This window comes from Alligator sinensis, unplaced genomic scaffold (assembly GCF_000455745.1).
Source record: "Alligator sinensis unplaced genomic scaffold, ASM45574v1 scaffold392_2, whole genome shotgun sequence".
NCBI lineage: Eukaryota > Metazoa > Chordata > Crocodylia > Alligatoridae > Alligator > Alligator sinensis.
The window spans coordinates 1111453-1134901 of record NW_005842145.1 but is presented as its reverse complement, the minus strand read 5'-3'; the positions used below and the strand labels follow the sequence as shown (position 1 = coordinate 1134901).

General features: G+C 42.1%; 1 protein-coding gene across 10 annotated transcripts in view; it reads right to left on the bottom strand.

Annotated features, from left to right (window-relative positions):
• Window positions 1–23449, bottom strand: part of GLIS3 (GLIS family zinc finger 3) — a 354919-nt gene that overhangs the window by 32257 nt on the left and 299213 nt on the right. For 9 of the 10 annotated variants that reach the window (XM_025206209.1, XM_025206208.1, XM_025206213.1 and 6 more), the window contains 2 exons: window positions 19501–19669; window positions 3881–4062 (listed from right to left, as the gene is read on the bottom strand). In XM_025206209.1, the coding sequence (XP_025061994.1) occupies window positions 3881–4062; window positions 19501–19669 (351 nt within the window). Of the gene's footprint in view, window positions 1–3880; window positions 4063–19500; window positions 19670–23449 lie in introns of those variants that run through there. The other variant, XR_003094464.1, reaches the window with a different exon arrangement.

Below are 23449 nucleotides of genomic sequence, written 5' to 3'. Positions count from 1 at the left end.
GACCACTGGCAGGTGTGGGGCATTTGCTCCCTCCAGTTGCCCTGGCAACCCACAGGTGGGCTCCTATTACCTGCTAGGGATCCCTATGCACTGCCAGAGCTTTTCCTCTGGCAGTTTCTGCCCCTCTAAGAGCAGGGCACCTTGGTGCTCTGCGACACAGCTGCTTTGTGCAGTGCATTGTGGGAGTGATGCACACGAAAATATAGTCTCCTGTGTGGATCTGTGCTCCTTGCTTGTTGTCTGCAACATGTGTTTCTGTAGTTGCCATCCCCATTATGGCTTCTAAGCATCTCGATAGCTTTTGAACCATGATAGATTTTGAACCATGCAGAAGCACCAGTCTCTGCTTGTGTGTACTGTCTGTTGTTGGTGAGTACCAAAATTGTCTTCTAAAGTGGTAGAAATGAGTCTGGGGGTCAGTACAGTCAAGGTCTTGGAACGTATCCCTATTTGTTACATTGTAAAGTGGGTTCCCTTTATGCAAATTTGAGTTATGCGCCATTTTCCAGGAATGCATGTACAGCATAAAGTGAGGGAAACCTGTACATATATTGCCCTTCTAATCAGGATTTATTAAGTGGCTGAATGCCTTGCTGCTTTTCTGCCATTGATTCAATGATGCAATTCTGGGATTACCACTCAGACACACTTAGGAATGGCCTAGGATAAACTGTTAGTATTTCTTATCCCATGAACCGTTTTAGGATTTATTTCTAGGCTAATGGACATGGGCATCTGAACAATCATACTCTTTTCCTGAGATAAAATGGTTCATTCCTGGACAAATGTAATATCTGTTTGTAGTCTGACAGTTCCTTTTCTACCAGGAAAAATGGTGGATTTTCCATCTCTTGGTATCTGCAAATGCATGCTTTCTGGAAGATATGCATTAGTGAAACACAATGTTTTAGCCAGATACAAGTTATTGGGTTCAATACAGAGGTAAGTAAACTTAATGGCCTGTTATATACTGAAGGTCAGACTAAATAATATAGCCATTAAGGGTGTGCAAAATGGGCCATATTCGATTTAGAGTCGGCCTGAACTGGGGACAGTGATTTCATAGATTATAGAGTCAGAAGGGATGCAATGGATCATGGTGTCCAACCCCCTGCCCCTGGCAGGAAAGAGGACCGAGGTCAGACAACCCCAGCCAGGTGATTGTCAAGCCTCCTCTTGAAGACCTCCAAATTAGGTGACAGCACCACCTCTCTTGGAAGCCCATTCCAGACTGGCCACCCTTATTGTAAAAAAATTCTTCCTAATGTCTAACCTAAATCTACTCTCCACTAGTTTGCACCCATTATTCCTAGTTGCTCCCTGGGGCACTCTGGTAAACAGCACATCCCCAATTCCCTGCTGTCCTCCCCTGATAAATTTATAGGCGGCTACAAGGTCACCCCTCAGTTGTCTTTTGTATAGGCTGAAGAGATCCAGATCTCTCAACCTTTCCTCATAGGGTCCTTCACAGAGACCACTAATCATGCGAGTGGCCCTCCTCTGAACCCTCTACAGATACTCCGTGTCCCTCTTGAAGTGCGGTGCCCAAAACTGGACACAGTACTCCAACTGCAGCCTGACTAATGCCACATAGAGGGGGAGCATCGCCTCCCTCAATCTGTTGGTCATGCATCTGTTAATACACAACAAGGTGTGATTGGCTTTGTTGATGGCCTCGTTACTTTGCCAGCTCATGTTCATCTTGGAATCAACATGACTCCAAGATCTCTCTCAGCCTTTGAGCTGCTGAGGAGGACATCCCCAAACCTGTAGGTGTGCTGGGGGTTCCTCCTTCCTAGATGGACCACCTTACATTTATCTTTGTTGAATTGCATCCTATTACGTTCTGCCCATTGATCTAACCTGTCCAGGTCAGCCTGTATCTGCTCCCTGCCCTCTGGTGTATTAACTTTGCCCCATAATTTGGTATCATCCATGAACTTGGAGAGGGTGCTCACCACACCCTCGTCCAAATTGCTGATGAAGATATTAAATAACACCGGCCCATGGACTGAACCCTGAGGGACCCCACTGCCTTACTTATCACATCAGCAAAAAGCCTTGGGATCTTGTCATCATCACTAAGTCTAGACCATCTGGTTCCAACTGGCAAAAAACCCAGCCCTGATCCTCCTGTCATCTGCTGGAAAGCTTCTGTTATTGTATCTATTGTGATATAGATCTACAGTAGGACTCTTGTACCTGGTACTGTACAGTCCACAAAGGGGTAGTCCCCACCCCAATTAGCTTGTCATCTCCACCTTTTTCTCTCAGATAGGGATCAGGCTATGTTCAATGAGTCATTTATCTCCTTCAGTCTGGGTTATTATAACTCACTGTGTCTAGAATTGCTTATGGAAACACTGCAGAGGCTCAAGAGTATGAAGAATGCAACTGTCCACCTTCTCAACAGGATCTCACAAAGGTGAACACAGGCTCTCAGATTGCCTTTCCTATCACTTTAAGTCTTTTCTGCCTTGATCTTAAAACAAATAATTACCCAGGGCTTAGCTGGATTGGCAACCACTTCTCCACTTAAGATATAGCTTCATGGCACAATGCACTGCTATATAGAGAAATTGGAACTCCCTCTCAATGAGCTAGATCAGGTACCAGAAGTAGGAAAAATACATTGCCCTGGAGTCTGTTAAGGGTTAATACATTCCATTTTGCCGCAGGGCTACTTAGTCTGCTTGGAGCAATTTATGAACATGGCTACATTGCTTCTGGTACCCAAACTAGATCAGGTGTCTCTACATTTATCATGGAAGCATAACGTTGGAGGGCTGTGACAAAGCAACTTGCACACCCAGGCTAAAATGCATGAGTGGGGGAAGGAGTGGTAGCTGCAGAATAAATAAAAATGAGCTTCAAGAGTTGATCATGCTTCAAGAGTTGTGTCTGGCTGCTTTCTGGCCAATACTTATTCTTTCTTGTCAAAGAGTAATGGACAGGAGATTGCATATACTCTTGTTAAAACACCAGTCTTTGTTCATGTGCACACACTAGCCATTTGGTTAACATTCAGGTAAGAAAATCCCATTTGTATGAATGCTCATGAATGGCAAGGGGAGAAGCATGGTTGAATCAGCTGAAAGCTGTGAATTTGAACAAAGATTTGCAAACACTCTTCTTCAACATTTGGTCATCAGACACTGAGCATTTAGGGTGATATTAAAAAAAATATTCCCAACTTGTCTATGCATGGAAGAGAAAGTGCATGTTTAACTTTTAGAGGAATTAGAGAGTTGTCCGTGTCAACACATTTTCAACATGTTAAGGTAATTATGCTCTGACTCAATAGTAGTAAAAATTTGTTTTCAGCTGCTACTAATTTTCTTCTTGGCTACATGTCTGACTGAAGAAGGAAGGAGAAAGAAGCTGTTTACATAGTGCAAATAAGAACACAATTCAAAAGAGTGGGTATGCTAATGAGAAAGGAAGACTTCAGTACTACACAACTACAAGGGAGAAAAAATGTCTACCGTCTTGAAAACCCGATGACGGGTTGTATGTGCAGTAGGGAGGCAGTCAGGGACACAACAGGGCATGCATGATGCATAGAAGTATTTGTAGTCATACTTAACATCACTGAAAATAATTCCATGGAGAAACACAGAAGCCCATGATTAAGATGAAAGCTGAAAATCTAGACTGGGAATTTTAAGTGAGTGTACGCAAGATAGGTAGTCACCCATTCCCCATTGATCTTCCAAAGGAATGGAATGCCTTATTCCCTACTGCACATTTGAAAACCATTCAATTACTTTACTTGAGTGCCAGTCCTTAAAATATTTCATTCTCCTCCTTAGTGAAGCGTTATAAGATAAAAATTGTTTGCATGTAATTTTCCTAAGTTTAAGATAAGGTTCTTTCCTACCTTGGATGTGGATGCTGTTTGGTTGAAAAGATGGATTTGTTGCTGTCTGGTATGTCTTGAGATGCGTCCCTGCAGTCTGCTGGAGATGGGGAGGCTGTGGTGTCCGCCTCTGCATCATGGGTGGAGGAACTGAAATTCTCCTGGGGCTGATGTGGTGGGGAGAAGGAGCAGGAGCTACAAATCTGAGAAATGGAGAAACAGATTGACATACACAATCCTAAATAAAAGCAAAAGATTCCTTTTAATTCATTAAATCAAAGTGCTGTTGCAACTTACACAGGCAGAGACTTCTAAGAGAACAGTGCTCGCTTAGAAAAGCCAAGTACCGGTGATTTAAATTATAAAATATTACTACACCTGATAAATAACAAGTGAAATTCCAAACTGCAGTTTTAATCAGACAAATTCCTATTACATCCAAGAAGATGCTCAAAGACAACAGTCATGAGAGTCATGCAAGAACCCAGACGGGGTACCAGCCATCACAGAGTGGATTGTCACATGGTTGGGCAATAAGATCCCAGCTAACAAACATCTTTCCTTCCTTCTTAGAAGGGAATTAGTCATTAGCAGTGCTCAGTAGCGTAACAGCCAGGCACTCAGGACACAGGGGCAGTGGTGACTGCTGCTTGCCATGCAATTGCAAATAGCAGCTGCTGGGTTTTTTGCCACCTCTCCCTAAGCTGGTGCCTTGGGTGGTTGCTTCATTTGCTTTAACCTAGTTATACCACTGATTGTGCTTCTGCAGGATATATGGCTTGGCTAATGGACAATGGGGTATTCATTACCCATAAGATGACCTGCTGGTTAGCTGCACTGGGGACTCAGGTTTCAAGTCTCTTTAATAATTATTTTTTTCTGTTGCATTTTTAGTGATTATCACACAAGTACAATACTCCAACATCTTTTCAAGATTCTTCCATCATATTAAGCTATTTGGAAATAAACCACCTTAAACATATAAAAAGTCAGTTTTTATGGAAACCCTGCATTATCGAATAATTTCAAGTTGAGATGACCTTGAGATAATCAGAACTTGGATATGGGTCCAGTTAGTTAACTCCCCAGTTTTCTGAATGAGGACTTTGATTTGGCCTCTCATAGGAGCTCATTACTTCACAGGACATGGCCCCAAAGAACTTTATTACCACTGCTGCTACAAGGAGTTATGTTATTTAGCAAGGTGGTCTTATGGCCTTCAGGTAAGAATTTCAGCCACATTAGTATTTCTACTCCTATAATACCGAATACATATATAACTCCTTTGACTTTCACATCTCAAACTACTTTACAAAACAGGTATTATGTCTATTTTTGGTAATGGGAAACTGAGGCATAGAAACACTACAATACTTAGTCTCCATGGTCCACATGCTCAAGTTCTATCTTATACCGTGTCACCTGTCTGGCAATAAACTGTGTTTCCTTGGTAACAGTGGAAGGAGGCTGTAGCTTTGTACACAATACGTACAGAGATATAGCTATAGTAATTTTGTGACAGAATACCCTTGTATAGAGTCATTGCTTGAGCAAGCATAATTAAATTGCCCTGAGTTTTTATGGTTTAACATGGAAGAGATTTCTACCAACCATCTCCTACATAACTGATTTTATTTGGAACTCATTTACTAATCTTTTTGAAGATCTGTATCTTATAACAGATTTCAGGGTGAACTTTCTAGGTTTTACTGCACGTTCTATTTGTTTTCTTTGAGTAGCATGTTTTTCTTTATTTCTTATGTATGTTAGCTACAGTTTGGTTTGTCTTTGAATAGCTTTGATATTTACTTAAAAAGGCAAATGTATTCGTTAAGATATGTACATAATGAAGAAACTAAAGAAATACATCCCCAAATTGGGAAAGTGATTACATCCTTACTCAGTAACTGAGTGCAACACGTGACATTATTTTACTGTTGTGGATAGCCTTGCACTGTATACTCAGACAAAAAAAATACAGGAATGAAGCATGTATGACAACAATTGAGGGTAACAAAAGAAAAAACGCATAATAGTTATTTTTTCCTGATAAAAATATAAAGGGTTTTTTAAAAAGTGCTACAACTGCAGGGTTACAGGTCTGACAGAGAAAGAGAAAAGGCTGGCGATAGCTTTCTGTATAGCACTCACATGGAAAGATTATTGATTTGCTGCCAGGGATCAAGAACAATACACAGACTGGTCTTTCTTATTATTATTATTTAAAAAATTGTGGGATATCATCCTCTGTGTTTTCAAAAATTCATTTGTGAAAACTAATCAATGAAAAATGGCTTTAACAGCTAACCAACAGAAGAAAAAAACTCTTTTCAAAACTTAAAATGAAAAGCCAGTTTTAAAGATTTCACATTTGATTTAACATCTAAAAAAACCTTCCAATGATAATACACCACTTTGTATAGCCAGACAGGACTCCTTTTTAGTAGACTTTAGTGGTCTTTATAATGATTTATGAATCACTTCATGAATTCCTGGCTTACTCATATGGGTGACTATAGTATCTACTTATACTTCCCTTCTGTCTCACAGAAGAGAAACTTGGACTCGTTTCAATCCAGATTTGTCCTCGAATAAATCACAGTGCGTTACTGAGGGAACTGCAAATTTAATTTTGTTTCTGAAACAATTGGGACCAGCTTGTAACCACTAGGCAACTGCCATCAAGAATTGTGGCCATGCCTGGCAGCCCATGCAAACAAGAACAAGCCAGATTTGTAGAAAGGTGCCATTCTCTAATGGCTGCTGAGATCTTCTGTAGCAGAACAAGAATGCTTTAGGCGCCAGGAGACAGCATGTCATTACTCAGCGATACCTAAGAAAGGTGGTCCCATACATAAATGACTAAATTTGAAATGGTTTCAAGTTTTATTTAATTGTAGGCAACAGCAAGATGGCAATACTATCAAAGATGACTGATCAGATTATTTGATAAAATATGTAGCAAACCTTTAATTAGTCAATACTGACCATCACTAAATATTATGGAGATTTTATTATGATAAGGGCTGGCTTGACTTGGACATAATTTAAGTTAAAAGTATAGTATGAGCAAACAAAACAATAATTAAAAATACCAATCAGTGGTGATGGTAGTAGTAGTAGCTTTTTCTGCTATGTGGTAGGCAAGGCCTTGTGGGGGGTATCGTGGAAGTACATGACTGGCCTGGTAATTTTAGACATTGTGCTTATGCTAACATCTCTCAGTGGGCTTGTCTCACCTCCACTGCCTGATCTCTCCAGGAGTTGTCATCTCCATCCCTTCCACCAAACTCCTTTCTATAGTATTACCAACGCATGATTTTTTGGCAAGTCAGGGCATTTCAGCCGGACCTGAAGCTGGCTTGGAGATCATATGAGCCACTCTGGCCCTCTCCAATTGGCTATCCCGCCCCAGGAGGTGGATAAGTGGGGCAGGCAGCCAATTTGGGCTACAGCTGTAGGCAGAGCTCTCTGTTCCCTTCCCTTTAGGAGTCAATATTTTCACAAAAGGAGAGAAGAGAGGAACAACTATTAAGAAAACCAGCAGCTCAGGGTGGCAGCACATCCATTTCTTTGCTACCTTCCTTACAGAAGAAGGCTAGTTCTTCTACTCTGCTATTTCCCCTTCTCTACCCCTGCAATACCCAGCCTGGGAAAGGAAAGGGGATACAAATAATATGACATGTGGAGGGCAAGCAGAGGGCGGGACAGAACCATTATAGGGGTTTGGAAGGACATGACTGAGTGCTGAAAGGATGTGGAAATCAGAGATCTTGTAAGAGATCAAAATCACCTTACTCAAGAAACCTGGAAGAAGGGACAACAGACATGCTGGGGAATGGGCAAGCATGGGGAGTTTGGAAATCAAAAACAGACCCAAAAACCACAATGCAATTCTTTTTTAATAAAATCACAGAGTGCTGGAACCAATCCCATGATTTTTGGAGTCTGATTCATGATTTTTTAAGTTTGGGGGGTGACAAGATTGCTTCCATGAATCCCTCCTCTTTTATGATTCACTTCCCAGTTGTGAACTGGTTTCTGCCCAATTAACTGCTGAAGTAGTGGCCATACATTGACTGGCATCTGGATGTGCATTTAAATATCAGCACAGAGAGGCCCTTGTTTCACCCAAAAAAGAGAATTGGGATAATGTCATCTGTGCACTTCTACACCATTTATGATGCAAGACAATCAACCATGTCCACTGAAAAGTGCATTGGAATTGCATGGATTCAGTCAAATGGATGCCAGACCAGTCTCCAAGTGCTAGGCTAGAATGGGGTTGAAGTAGTCTTCAAGGATGTTTTGATTTATAAGGCATGGTAGATTTGCACCCTATAGACTAACTAAATCAGGGGTGTACAGTGTACACTTTCACGAGCCTGACCTCACTTCATCACAACATCTGATGAAGTGAGCTGGGGCTCAAGAAAACTTATGCTATAAACCTCTGATTTAATTAGGCCACTGACAGACATTTTTTAATGGGCTATCATCCCAACCATTGCACCTCCTGTCATGCCACATGTGCATGGTGAGATGCACAATTTTAGGATTGGGGATCAGATCCCAATTCCAACCAACATGCCAGTGCAAGGGGAGCCTGGGTCTATGATCCCAGGCTCCCCCTGCATCAGTAAGTTGAAAACCAGGTATCTGACAATTAGCTGACTGTCAACTGGCTCTAGGAACTACACCAAGGCCTGGTACAGGCCTGCATCCAGCCAATGATCAGCTGATTGTCAGCTGGTGAGGACTGCAACAGGGATGGTTGGAGACTCTGGTATGGTCCTCACCCTGCCATACATTCAATTTAGGGTACAATGGAAACCAGCCACAAAAATATTGCACATTTTTTGTGTAATACTTCTGTGGCTGGTTTCTCTCTTTGTGGTGCAATTAATTGACTGAACCTGTGGCTGGGTTACTATTTAAGATGAGATTAACATCCTAAGCACATCTTAAGTGTAACATCTGCCTGAGGCCTGATGTCAGGATTGACTTAATGGTTCGTGGTCACTCAATGAGTTATCATAGGCAGGCTGGGGTCATACCAGGTGACTGTTGCAGTCCAGATCATCAGGCCAAGGGCTGAGGTGATATCGTGGTCAGGATGGATGATAGATCAGAGCTGGGAGGTCTAAACAAGGCAGGGGCAGGGACTGTGGCAAGGCTGGGATCAGGCAGGAACAAGGCAGAGGTCAGAGAATCAAAAATGTAAGTGATGTTACTTCCACAGAAAGTAGGAGGGGTTTTCTAGTCCCCATGTCCAGGGCTAATGGTTCCTATAGGATCCCCTGGTCACACCAGATTTCTTGTCAATATCCTCATGGGAGGGACCAGGCTGGGCTGGGGCTGGTGTCTCACAAGTTGCTTGGTGGTACTGAGAACTCAGCTGCCCCAGGTTTGAAACCCTATGGTCCTAATACCTAAGCCTATAAGGTGAAACTCCACCCTCCCTTCTGCCTGACTTCAGACCAACGTGACTAATTACCTCAGTTTGATTTATAAACAATCACAGGCATTACTAAAGCTGACAGGCATCTAGTCAGAGGCTAGATAGAAGAAATTAAACTCCCTTAAGGCAAAAGATAGTTGGAGACAATGGAAACTAATGCTTATGGCATTAAGCCCAAGGCAACGCTGATCAGAAGTCAAGAGGGCTGACTAAATGCAGGGGCTGTGGCCTTGACTGCTTGTAGCTCTCTGTGTCTATATACCTCTAATAGCAGAACACAAGAGAAAGCTTTATGCTCCCCCCACACTGCTGCAGCTGTAACCACAGCTGGAATCTCTGGGCTTTCCCCACCTTCAGTTTATACTTCCTGCCTCAGCCCTGGAGCAGCAGGATTGGGGACAGGGGGATGGGGGGAAGGGTGCAGGGGGCTGAAGATGAGGCTGTGGCCATGTGGACTTGCAGTGTAGTGGTGGTGGGGAGAGGTGTTTGTGTGGGTGCATGGTGCAGTTGGGGAGCACCCATGTGGTATGCAGAACAGGGAGCCTGTGGCTTGCCCTGGTGTGTTCTGTGGGGCATGCAGATGGACACCCCTGATCTACTACATGCTGCTAGTATTACTCCTTTGAAGCTCTTTCTAACTCTTCTCCTGTTTGAATTAGTTCAGAACCAGGAAATAAACGTGTATTGTCAAAGCTAAGAAGATGATAAATCCTAATTGCCTCTAAAACTTTTATCTACCAATGTGTGCCCAATCCTTATCTTCTTTTAAGAAAAATATTTGCTATTGGGAAAAAAGCAAATCCAATTATTCTGTACTACTGAAGTCTTGTAGTTAAAAAATACAAGTCAAGAATAAGAAGCTGTACAATAACAGTAAGCAAAGAGGCAGGCACACATTCTGCACAATGGCCACAAAAAGCACATCTATTAAAACAAATGAGCTGAAAGGAAAGGCAAGTACTGATGCTTGTAGCTACTAAAGCTGGATGAGGAGTGGTTTGCCAACAGTTTGTCTATATGAAAGTATAACATGTAATGTTACCAGGGAAAATTAGCAGATATGTGCCCTGTGCTAGAAGTGGCTTTATCTTCATGGTCTACTTTTCCCAACATTAAAATGAAAGGGTGCATACACATGCTCTGGGGTGGGGTGGGTTAATTAGAGTGTTTCTCAGGAACCACTTTAATTAAAATCCTGCAGTATCTCGTGTATTCAGTGTCCTGCATTTCAAAATGGCCACGGAGGCACTTTAACTAAAGCTCATTTGACAAGCTTTAGTTAAAGCGCCCCACCACCATTTCGAAATGTGGGATATTGAATACATGAGATACTGCAGCACAATTAATTGAGTCTGCTTCAACATGTTCTAATCAGGACACATCACAGCACATATATAAGCACCCAAAAGTCAGGGAATGTGTGCAGCTAGCTCCGGGGTGGGCAAAATATGGTCTGCGGGCCAGATCCAGGCCATTCTATCTGGCCCACGGGCCCCCTAAAAAATTTAAAAAATGAATTATTATCTTCCCCTGGTGCCTGTCAAAGATGACAAGGCACCAGTGGCAGAATAACCCAGCGGCAGGACCCAGGAGCCACAGCAGCAAGACCTGCCTTGCTCCCGGCGGCTCAGGCCCCAACTGGAAATCTCTGCTTCTGGCCTGGGACCCTGGGGTTTTCCCCACCTCCCTCTGCTGGACAGGGAAATTCAGCTAAGGAGAGTGGGGGCGGTGGGAGGACCATGGGTGATTGCCCCAGTCCTTGGGGCTGGGCTGGGCCAGGTCCTGCTGAGTCCTGTGATGCAGCCAGGAACCACGTGGTGCTGGAGTGGCTGGCTGGCCAGCAGGCAGTGGAGGTGGGGAGAAGTGGCAGTGATGAGTAGGAAAGTGGGGAAATGGTGATGGCAGGTTGCGGGGGGTGGTGGTGATTGGCAGCTGGCAGGCACAGGAGCGTGAGTGAAGTGAGAGCTGGGCAGGAGCATGGGGCCTGCACCAGTGCCATGGAGCCAGTGCCAGTGGGGGCCCAGGGTGGGTCAGAAAGAGCATGTGGCGCAGGCTGAAAGGGGCTCTATGGAGCTGGGCTCGACTAAGCCAGCAAGAAGAAGGGAGCCACCCAGCAGGCCACGCACTCTTGGTGACCAGGGGGCAAGGGACCTGTCAAGGGGCGGGACCACCCCTGTGGCCCTCAACAGCTTGCCAAAACTTGGTAAGCAGCTCTCCAGTTGAAATAATTGCCTGCCCCTGAACTAGTTTGTTCAAAGTCAGTCATCATGTTTACTCTCAGTATGCCATAATGGATGTGCAGCACTGATGAAGACATCGTTTTTTTGTTTTGAAATGGATTTAAATTTTAAAAAGGCATTCAACAACCCAACAAGTAAAACATAGTGGAGAGTCTAACACCAAAAAAAAGTTTTGAACTCTTGGCTCAGTTCCTGAATTTGCATTCACATGTCTCTACTGTTGTCTGACTTTGCAGTCTACATAGGGATGGTCCCCCAGAAGATTTTGTCTCCAAAAGTTTTCCATCCCCAGTGTGGCTGGGGAGTGCTTGGGCCTCTGAACTTGGAATGTCTATGCCCTTCTTTCAGTCCTTAATAAGGATATAAAGAAACTCCTTCCAAGCTAAAATTTCTCTTGCTTTAGGAACATAGTTATTGCTATACCAGAGCAAAAGAGCAATCCGTCAAGTCCAGAGAAGGGGCCAGAGAAAAAGAAGTACAGCACTTTTGACAAGCATGTAAGCATGTACATTAATTAGAGGAAGAAGGATGAGTGTTACTTGAGTGAGAAAGCCGTGCAGCGCCACCTTATAAATACCAGTTCCCTGTGGATATAAAAACAACTTTAAAAGCTCTGTCAGTATTTTCTATGGCTGAATCTACACTAAAGAACTGGACTACTGGCAAATACAAGTAAGGGTTTCTCTGAAAAAGAAACAAGGCACGGAAACAGACTGGAGAGAAATACCAAGGTTTGCTGGCCTGGTACTGGCCCAGGTCCATGTCCAGGCTGAGGGTTTAATTTGTTGCTCACCTCCACTCCTCAGTCTGTCATTGTTAACTGGCAACCATTTCCTCACTAACCACGACAAAAAGAGATAAAGCCTCTTAGCAGCCAAGCACCCCAACTATCCCAACCATTGGAGAAGATTACTATACTGATTTCAAAAACCACTTTGTTAAGAGCTTTAACTAGTGGCTTTCTTAGAGTCACCTTGTTTCATGACACATACAAGGGGCTTTATAATATGTGAACATTAGTTGTTCTGATTCTTTGCTTAGCACTACTTGAGGGCTCTTGTTTCTGGAAGTCTGGTTTGGGATTATTTGCTGTTTTTCAAAGGCATAAAAAGAATATAACTGCATGATCAAATAAGCAAAGAAAAGTATTGTTGCAGCTCTTAGTGTAGCATTGCATTAATATAAAGTGGAATTCTCCAATTCTTCATCATTCTTTCTAACCATTAACAATAAATATAAAAATAATCCCTTTAAACTAAAAAGTGTCATGCTTTAGGAACACAGTAATTACCAGATCAAACTATCTAATTCAGTATTCTGATATGGGCAGTAGTTAGTACCACATACTTCAGAGAAAGATGAAAGAGACCTTTTAGTAGATAATTATTGAATAACTTGCCCAGAGGCAGGTTATTCTAGGATAAGGCCCTTCCTAGTCCTACTCAGTTAATAGGTCACTTATGCCCAGAAGCATATGTCTTAAAAACTAAAATGTATATCCTAATGTAACTGAGGATTTCTTTTTTTTAAATTATGGCCAATCCTTTAAAACACTTTAAAGGGATAAACTTGTGGTGCAGAGTTCCACAGGGTAATTATACGTCAGATAAAAAAAGGATTTATTTTAATCAGTTGTATGTGAGGTTTTCCAATTTTGGTATATTTCCATTTGTTCTTGTAGCACAAGAACAAATGAACAGAAGGTTTGGGCTAAACGCAGATGTCAGATTTCTCCTGGGACAAAGTCTTTACTCTGGGATACTACAGACATCACCAGGACCGGATGGCATTCACCCAGGAGTTCTGAAGGAACTCAAAGGTGAAACTGTAGATCTGTTGGCAATAGTATGTAACCTATCCTTACAAACAGCCGCTTTGCCAGAGGACTAGTAGGTTGCCAACATAACACCCATCTTCAAAAAGGGCTCCAGAGGCAATCCTGGGAACTACAAACCAGTGAGTCTCACTTCCATCCCTGACAAGTTGGTAGAATTGATAACAAAGAATAAAATCAGTAGTCACATGGATAAATATGATATGCTCTGGAAGAGTCAGCATGGTTTTATAAAGGGAAATCCTGCCTCACCAATCTGCTGGAGTTTTTTGAGGGTGTTGACAAGCATACAGACAGGGGAGATCTGGTTGATATACTATATTTGGACTTTCAAAAAGGTCTTTCACCAAAGGCTTTTAAAAAACCTGTACTGCCATTGATTTTGGAGGGAAGGTTCTTTTGTGGACTGAGAGCTGGTTGAAAGATAGGAAGCAAAGGGTAAGGCAAAATGGCCACTTTTCAGGATGGAGGGAGGTCAAAAGTGGGGTCCTGACAGGATCTCTGCTGGGCCCAATTTTGTTCAGCATTTTCATCAATGACCTGGAAATGGGGGTGCACAGTGAAATCTCCAAGTTTGCAGATGATACCAAATTATTCTCAGTAGTCAAGTCCAAGCTGATGGAGAAGAGCTGCAGAAAGATTTCACCAAGCTAAGTGAGTAAACAAAAATGGCAGATGAACTTCAGTGTCAACAAGTGCAAGGTAATGCACCTGGGGGAAAATAACCTCAACTATAGGTTCACAGTGCTGGGTTCTGAACCAGCTGTTACAACTCAGGAAAGAGACCTCAGAGTCACTGTAGACAGTTCACTAAAAACATCAGCTCAGTGTGCACCAGTGACCAAAAAAGCCAATAAAATACTGGACATCCTTAAGAAAGGAAATGAAAACAAAATGGAGAACATCATCATGCCATGCTACAGATGCTTGGTGCGCCCACATCTGGATTAGTGTGTGCTGCACCTCTGGTCCTTACATCTCCAAAAGGATACAGTAGAATTAGAAAAGGTACAGAGAAGGGCTACCAAAATGATCATGGACATGGAACAGTTTCCATGCCAGGAGAGACTAAAAAGGCTAGAACTCTTCAGTTTGGAAAGGAGAAAGCTGAGCGGGGAGAAGAAACAGGTCTACAGAATCACAAAGGGTTTGGACCAGGTGAACTGGCAACTGTTGTTCACTAAGTTCGAGAATACTAGAACTAGGGAGCACCCACTGAAATTAGTAGGACACAGGTTTAAAACTGATAAGAGAAAGTATTATTTATGGAGCATATGGTTAATTTATGGAACTCATTGCCAGAGGAGGCAGTAGGGGCAGATAGCTTAGCCAGGTGCAAAAAGGGACTAGACAAATTCAGGGAAGGTAGATCTCTTAATAGCTGTTGAACAGAATAGCTGGAAATGTTTCTTCTGGCATCTCTAAACCAATAATGGTGGATGCCAGAGAGGGTAAAGAATGGGGGCTAGATTACTATAGAGCTATTCTGTTCAATGCTCTCCCTCTAGCATCCACTTCTGCCACTGTTGGAGACAGGATAGTGGGCTAGGTGGACCACTAATCTGACCCAGTATAGCACTTATGTTCTTACAATACAAGATCATTTTCCCATTTGAAGTACCTGTGAAGTACCAAGATAACATGTTTCCCCAGGACAATAGGGGCTAGTTTGATTAACTGCCTTCCAAGCTATGCCTTCCAAGCTTTCCTTGGGAGTGTAAATGACTGTCCCACACCTGTTTTGATGGGAGTCAAAGCCTGGGACAGTAAGACCCAAGACAAACCTGATGTCTGTTTTAAGTCTTAGTTTATCTCTTCTCTAAGAAAGATTATATTTTATATAGTTTTATCACTTTTTTTTTCTAATTAAGCAGTCACAAGCTTTTCATGTTAGATGACCATCACTAATTTTGTGCTACAGATTAATTTGAGGTTCCATTTTATCCGAAAATCTCCATCTTCACCTAATTTACAGAGTATTGGGGTTGCAGAAACTGCATTCTACCTGATCGTAGTGATTTGTGTCATGTCACAGAACTAAACTTGCACTAGATATATGTGCTATTTTTCAGTTCTGCTTCCCACAGTTACTAGCCTTAGTTGCATGGGGCTCCATCCATGTCTCCACTACCTCTCTCCCATGCCCTTGGGGAAGGGATAAGTCTTTTCAATTCCCCCTCCATAATGCCCAGGGGAGAAGAGGGAATGGGAGTCTCCATAGCACCTGCACAAGTCTGAGTCTTGTTGAGTGAAGGAAAGAGGTAAAAATAGGTCACCATGTCTTGCTTAGTAACCTATTCCAGACACACAGAGCATGGAAGAGGCTCCAACTACATACCTTTGGCAAAAACAAACGGGAAGATGGGAATTACACTGTTCTTACACAGAGAGAGCATCTCCAGCTCAGTGGAGATAAGATGGTAGGAAGACAGAAGCAGCCTAATGTCAAAATATTCACACTTGTCTATGAGCAAATTCTACACTGAATCACATACCATTACTTACAATGGGATATCTCCCTTTGGGAGATAATGAAGAAGGTCAGGATTCATACAGCTGGGGACCAAGTGACAGACCTGTCCTGTTCAGAAGGAGGGGAGGTTTCTGATGACAAGTGAGGAAGCAGGTGCCAGAAGCACAGGTTGATTTTTCTCTTTAAATCTTTCCTTTTTGAATAAAGAATATTAAAAGTGAGAACTGCAGGAACACATCAGTAAGGTTGAAAAGCTACTTACACAAAATGCAGGAAAGCCAATGGGTTAGGCTTGCAAGGTAATATTAACTGCATCATGCTGTTATACCTCATGTATTACATAGCATAAGGGAAACAATTTTGTGGTAAGTACCCCACAGCAAGGACTCCTAAATTCCACCAAAATGATAACTAACCATATCTCTGTGGAATACATTGCATTCTCCCATTAAACACACATATCTATGACTCACATTGAAAAATCCTCCTGTATCCTTATGTACAAAGCATCAATGATTACTCTCCATGATGGATTATTCACCTTATTCTGCAGTCTAAATGGCCCAGACCCCAGGGGCTCAGTAATTACAGCATTGTTTCAGCTTAGAACATCCTTCCTCTGCCTGATCTGTCAGCAAGGAAGGTGCTTACAGTCTGCTTTACTAGTTCAGCATCTCAGCTCCTCAAGTCTCTAGGCAGTCTCCTTACTCAACCTACCCTACTGCCGTATTACTGGACTGACCCTTCTGGGCACAAATTCACAAAAGGAGTGTAGCAAAGACTGTGGGTACTTCCAAAATACCATTTCCTAATTATTCCTAAACTCCAAACCACAGCAACCACTTCTACAGGCAGGTGTAGTGGTAGAGTCTACATACCATTCAGTCCATAGCCCTTCTGCCAACAAACAGCAGCAATGATGATGATAGTTTTTTGTGACAAGACACCTGTCCACTATGATGGCCATGCAAGACCTGCAACAGATTCTAACAATTTTCAGACCCCACTGAACTGGGTGAATTCAAATCTGCACAATCTGCACCCTAAAGATAAAAGACACCTTACTCGACTAGCAATCCCCTGAGCCATCCAGTTCCTTCATTTCCATGATAAAAATAAATCAGAACTGTTTCCCTCAGGAGGAAATTATGCTCATTTATCAGCAATTGAAACACAAGGAATGTTCTTTTCAGATTTATAACCAGGCAACTTGTGCTCTCCAAACTATTGACACCTCTGTTCCTCAAGGACATTAAACGCTTGGCAACACATTACCAAAATATCCCAACATATTTTGTGTATTGATGTAAATTTGAGTGTGTTCAAAAACATGTAAGTCATCAAAACTACATTTAAAAATATGCATACCTATACAGTGAGAATAGAATAATCATGTTAAAACAAAAGTGTAATGTGTGAATTTTACTAAGTTGATATCAGAAATATGTTTCTACTAAAAAACTGTTCAATTGGGTCTCTGATCATGAAATATGGTAAGACTTCTGATTTGTTATGCCTAATAGAAATCACTTACATTATACAATATATTTTCAACAGTCATATCCCTCTCAGAGGACTTCCTCTTATGTCATTAAAATATGTAAAGTTGTAGCAGCAATAATGATGGAGATACATGTACCTAAGCAACAATTAACATGCTTGATTATGGATCACAATCTTTTACTACTGAATTATAGGTTAATCCATTCATTTCTCATTGGTTGTAAACATGGTAAGATGTTTCCAGATGAAAACATCCAAAGACATCCAGGGTTGCAGTCGTGCAAAGTGATGATCAGCTTCTGGGAGGCAAGATGTGGTCTCCATTCTCTGACCTTACTATGTTCGAGGATGCTGAGAACCTCATTTGAGACAGTCAACACACTGCAAAAGGGAGTAAGGAGCCTGGGAGGAGTTGAAAGGAGTCCCTGAAATAGAGGGGACTGGGAATGTGGTACACAGGAAGTCTTGGTGGGGAAATGAGGAATGCAAGAAGCCCCTCGTGCTTGCAGTGATCTTGGTCTGCAGAAGCCAGACTGTGTGGCGATCCCTTTGTTAAGTGATTAGTGAAATTAAGTGATTTCCAATTAACATATTGCTAGGACCATGTGTATGTTCCCCACATTTGCTCCACCCCATATGAACTTTTTTTCCTGTCCCTGGGCTGATCCCTAAGTGAAGAACGAATATTGATAGCCTTGACAATGTTTGAGGAGCATCCACAATGGTTATCAGACAGATAGAAAGTGGGGGTAGAACCAGGGGCTCTCTAACTGGAGGCTCGCAAACTGAGGGGCCAGCATGTGGCCCAAGAACCCCTGTAGCTATCCCTCCCACTGCTGCATTGGAGGAGAGGACCTGAGAGGCCATGTACCATCAGTGCAGGCTGCCTGGTGTTGGGGGCAGGGGAGAAGGGGATCCTAGGAGACCGCCCCTGTAGTATCTGGCACATTTGCTGTGCAGTCTGGGGGTTGCATGCTAGCATCGTGTGCAGCCCCACTTGCACCAAAGTTGTATAGCCCTGGAATAGGCTACTTAGGGATCATCTCTGAATGGAGCTGGTCCTGATAAATTATCCTGAAATAATTCTTACTCCAGAGTAAGAGTAATCTACACATGGGCTAGGGACAGAAGTTATGCATAAACTGGTTTAAGTCATCAGAAACTGATTTAAGCTTTTAACAGAACAGAAGTTCAGTGCACATAAACCAGTTTCAAAATGGCTGAAACCAGTTTGAGATAAACCTGGTTGAATGTAGTATCAGACTTAACTGATTTGGGTCAAACCAGTTTATGAAACTTCTGTCCAAGACCCTTTCCTGGTTCAAATTAAATCACAGTCCCCCAGCATTGCAGCATCCTTTGCAGCCCTGGGCTGGGATGTGCTGTCTGTTCCAGCAGAGAAGGGTTGGGAGGGAAGAGGGGAGGCAGGGACTGCCTGCCCCCAGGCAAACCCTGGCTGGGGTCTGGGGCCAGGGAGAGGGGTTACCCCTACCCCGAAGTACAGAACTGCCCTGCTAAACTTACTGAAATGTAATGCTGGCTGAGACTGTGAACTACAAATCTCAGAGGCACCTGGAAGCAGGAAGAGGAATTGATTAGCAACCCTGCAGAGTGCTGCTTCTGTGATACAGACTGCAAATCTCAGAAATCTCAGGGGCAGCAGGACAAGGAAGTGCCAGAGTGCTCTAGTGCCCTCCTCCTCCCCCTTCCCCCTCGCCTCAGCTTCTGGCCTGAACCACTGAAGGTATGTGGCTGCATTTCAAGAATCAAAGGTAAATGTGTATCCAGTTGTTTCTCAATTTAATCTTTGCAGTTTAGACTAACCTGTAAAAACTGAATCAATTCAGCCTCAGGCTTGTTAACTGTCTATACTTAGCCATGGAGTTAATCAACTACAGATAAAGATGCATCCATGTGTTACATTTTTATAGTGTCTAGTATGATGGAACCTCTGACCTGCCTGAGGCCTCTAGGCACATGGCTTGTATGTCAGATCATCATCATTGTTTTGTGCCATCAAGAACATACTAAAATCCCAAGTGTAACAATGAGATCATTACTCAACTGAGCAGCTTTCAAATCAATTGCTATTCATTTTTAAAATGAAAAATAAAATAAAGATGGGCTTACCTCTCAGTGCCTGAGTCCACAGCTGAGAGAGGAGGTAACTGAGATGGTGGGTTGTGGGGACTACCCTGTACATTATGCCCAGGAGAGGGATGACTGACAGGATGCGTCAGAGGCACAGCCCCAGCTGCTGTTCCACTCCGACTTGAGTGTGTGCTGGAGAACATTGTCGCTGAAATCAGAAGGAGAGCAATATCCAGTATCATGATAGGCACAGCCTGGTTTTGATCAATACAACCAGGTAACAGGTCACTCATTCTACTACTGACTTAATGCTCATTCTCAGATTTTGAATCTTGTTTTCTGCTGGGAACAAAAACAACACAAAATCTTTACTGGTTCATAAGTGATTTTCTAAAATCAAGAATAACAAAACTATAAACCCAGATTAGGAAATTTAGCTTGGGCATTTTGCAGTTCTAGAAACAGTGATTGTTTAGTATCGGAGAAAAATATAAAACAGTGTTTTTAGAGCTGGATAACAAACTCATGAAAAATCATATTTTAAAAAATGTTTGAGTGTTGTTATTAAAAAAAAATACTTCTAGAGCTACTTCTAGAGTTATTTAAAAAAAATAAATACTTCTAGAAATACTTCTAGAGAACCCAACTCTCAAACCTTGAAATATTTTCAATTTTTTGTAAAAAAAATTAAAATCGTCTACATTTCAGTGTGCTTTAATAATTACCCTTGCTATGTGAAAAGCATGTAGGTGAGATGGGACAAAGTGCTAGGTTGAACATAAAATCATTATGGAAGTCCCTCTCTCTGTTTTAATCTGTTGGCCTAAAAAATTACTGCCTCATTTTCAAAGTTCCCTAAACTGAGTAACCAGGGCTAAGGACTTAAGTACTGAATCAGATAATCATCACTGTCTCACCCCTTGACTCAAAAGACATAGATGATTTTTGCTTTTTGTAAAGCAAAACAGCAGCAAACATGGAGGTTGACACAATAATTACCATGTCTCCTGACAAATCTCGGTGCTTTGGACACCATTACTCAATGATTTTTATTGACATCTGTGCCAAGTGGTGTACACTGATTCTGAGTGACAGCCTAGACGTGCTCTTAAATATTTTATAGACTCTGGGGAGGAGTTAAGATAGTCTGCCTGCAGTAGGAAAATGATCTGTCACTGACTGGTTGTCATGATAGCTCCCTGTTCCTGTACGGTCTCAATGATTTCATAAAGGTGCCTACAGTGGTTTTGTTTAGGCCTAATCTATATTACAAATGGTTACCTGTAAAAATTGCCTTATGACAGTATATCCCAGGACTCACTGTTTGTCAGGCCCAGAGTTCTCAGTTATGCCACTCAACTTAAACCACTTCCCTGAACTGCCTAAGTACAAGTAGAGAAATTTTCCAATGATAAAAGTGGCTAAGTCCATACTACATTATCTGCACCAATATAAACAATCCTCCAGAGCAATCATACAGTGCTTCTGTCCCCATGGAAGTGACCACTCTGCTCATAGTTTTGACATCTATTCCCTAAGGGGGTTGCAGTAATTGCAGATCCTCTACCCATAGGCCCCATTTTAAAGTCCTCAGGATGTTGGGAAATGCCTTTTTTGCTAGGCCATCTTTGTCAACATACTACAGAGATAGCCTTAGGCTATCTCTGTAGCACCTCTCTGAGTACAGGCAAGCCCTACCCAAATACTTCTACTCCATGCATGCCCAAACATGATAGTTAGGCAAAGTAGATAGTTCAGAGTGGCATTAGTGGGCTCATAAGAACATAAAAACTTCCATTTACTGGGTCATACAACAAGTCCATCTTGCCTAGTTTCCTGTATCACAAATGGCAGGCATGGGATGCCAAAAGAGAGAGTGAACAGGGTATGATCAGGGTTTTTCCATTTGCAGCCTCCAGGATTTAAGGTCTAAGAACTTCTCATTCAGAGGCTTTATCTTTAACTTTCATGCTCAACAGTTATTGATGCCCATTTCCTCCAAGAATTTGTCCAATCCCTTTTTGAATCTGGCTAAACTATCAGCTTCCACTACATCTGGCTGGGTCCTACCTTAGGGGTCTTTAAAAGGAGGCTTGATAACTACCTAGCTGGGGTCATTTGAGCTTAAACTTAGTAAGGGTCATAAGAGCCCTGTATTAATTCCTGTCCGGGGCAGGAGCTCGGACTAGATGATCTACTTAGGTGCCCTCCGACCCTACTTCTATGAAACTATGAGTTCCACACTTTAATTACACACTTGGCCCATCTACCAGTGCACTTTAATGTGCATTAACTTATTTTAACATGCATTAAAGCATCACAAAAAGTGCTCTTTAAGTCCTTAGTTAATGCGCATTAAAATAGGCTAATGCCTATTTTTCTAGTACCTCAAAATGGAGGTACTAGATTTAATGCTCATTACCTAAAGCACATTAATGAACATGTAGATATGACCACTGTGTGAAAAAGAAATTCCTTTTGTTAGTATTAACCTTACTACCTACCAGTTTCATTTTGTGACCCCTAGTTCTTGTATTGTGAGAGACAGTAAATAATAAATCCCAATTTACTTTCTCTTCACCATTTAGTATTTTGTAAACCTTTTTTCATCTCCCCCCCTTAAGTGTCTCTTTTCTAAACCAAATAGGCCCAGCTTCTTTGTTGCTTCTCAAATGGAAGCTCTTCCATACCACTAATCAGCCTTGTTGCCCTTCTCTGTATCTTTTCTAGTTCTCCTATATCATTTTTGAGATGTGGAGACCAAAACGACCCAGTGTCCAAGGTGTACATGCACCACAGATTTATAACGGAGCATAATGATATTTTCCATTTTGTTTACAATTCTCTTAATCCCTAACATGTTGACTGCCTTTTTGATAGCTACTGAGCTAATGTTTTTAGCAAATTGTCCACCATGACTGTTAGATCTCTTTCATGTGTGGCAACCGCTAATGTAGAGCCCATCATAATGTAGGTATAGTGTGGGCTATTTTTGCTCAGGTGCATCACTTTACACTTACCTACACTGAATTACATCTGACATTTAGTTGCCTATTTGCTCAATGGTGCCAGATCCGTCTGTAGTTCTTCACAATCCTTCTTGGCCTTTACCACTTCGAATACTTTTATGCCATCTTCAAATCTGGTCACCTCATTACTTACCCCTTCTTCCAGATCATTTATGAATATATAAAACAGTACCAATACCAATACAGATCCCTGGTGGACCCTGCTGTTTACTTCTTTTCATCCCCAAAACTGACCATTTATATTCACTCTTTGTTTTTTATCTTTATACTAACTTCTAAACCATAAATGGACCTTCTGTGCAATGCCACAACTACCTAACTTCATTAAATCCTCTGATGAAGGTCCTTGTCAAAGGCTTTTCCAGATATAGTATATCTGGACATCTGGACATAGTATATCAGTAGGATCACCCTGATCCACCTGTGTATTGACACCCTCATAGAACTTCAGTAGGCTGGTGAGGCATGATTTCTCTTTGACAAAACCATGTTGATTCCTCCCAGCAAATCATGTTTATCCATGTGCTGAACAATTTTTTTTATTATTGTTGTTTCTACCTGTTTTCCATGAACAGAAGTTAGACTCACCAGCCTGTAGTTTCCTGGGTCCCCTCTAGAGCCTTTTTTTTAAATATGGGAGTCACATTGGTAACTCTCCACTCCTCTGGCACCAAGGCCGTTTTTAATGATAGGTTGCATATTGCATTTAGGAGTTCAGCAATTTACGAAATGAACTCCTTCAGGACCCTAGGGTGAATGCCATCAGATTCTGGTGATTTGCTACTCCTTAGTTTATTAATTCCTTCTATGACCTCATCTAATGAAACCTCAATTTGGGACAGCTCCACTGACTTGTCCCTAGAGAGGAGCGGATCTGGTGAGGAAATCTCTCTAATATCTTCCACAGTGAAGACAGATACAAAGAATGCCTCATCAATTCAGAATATACTTGGTTCCTC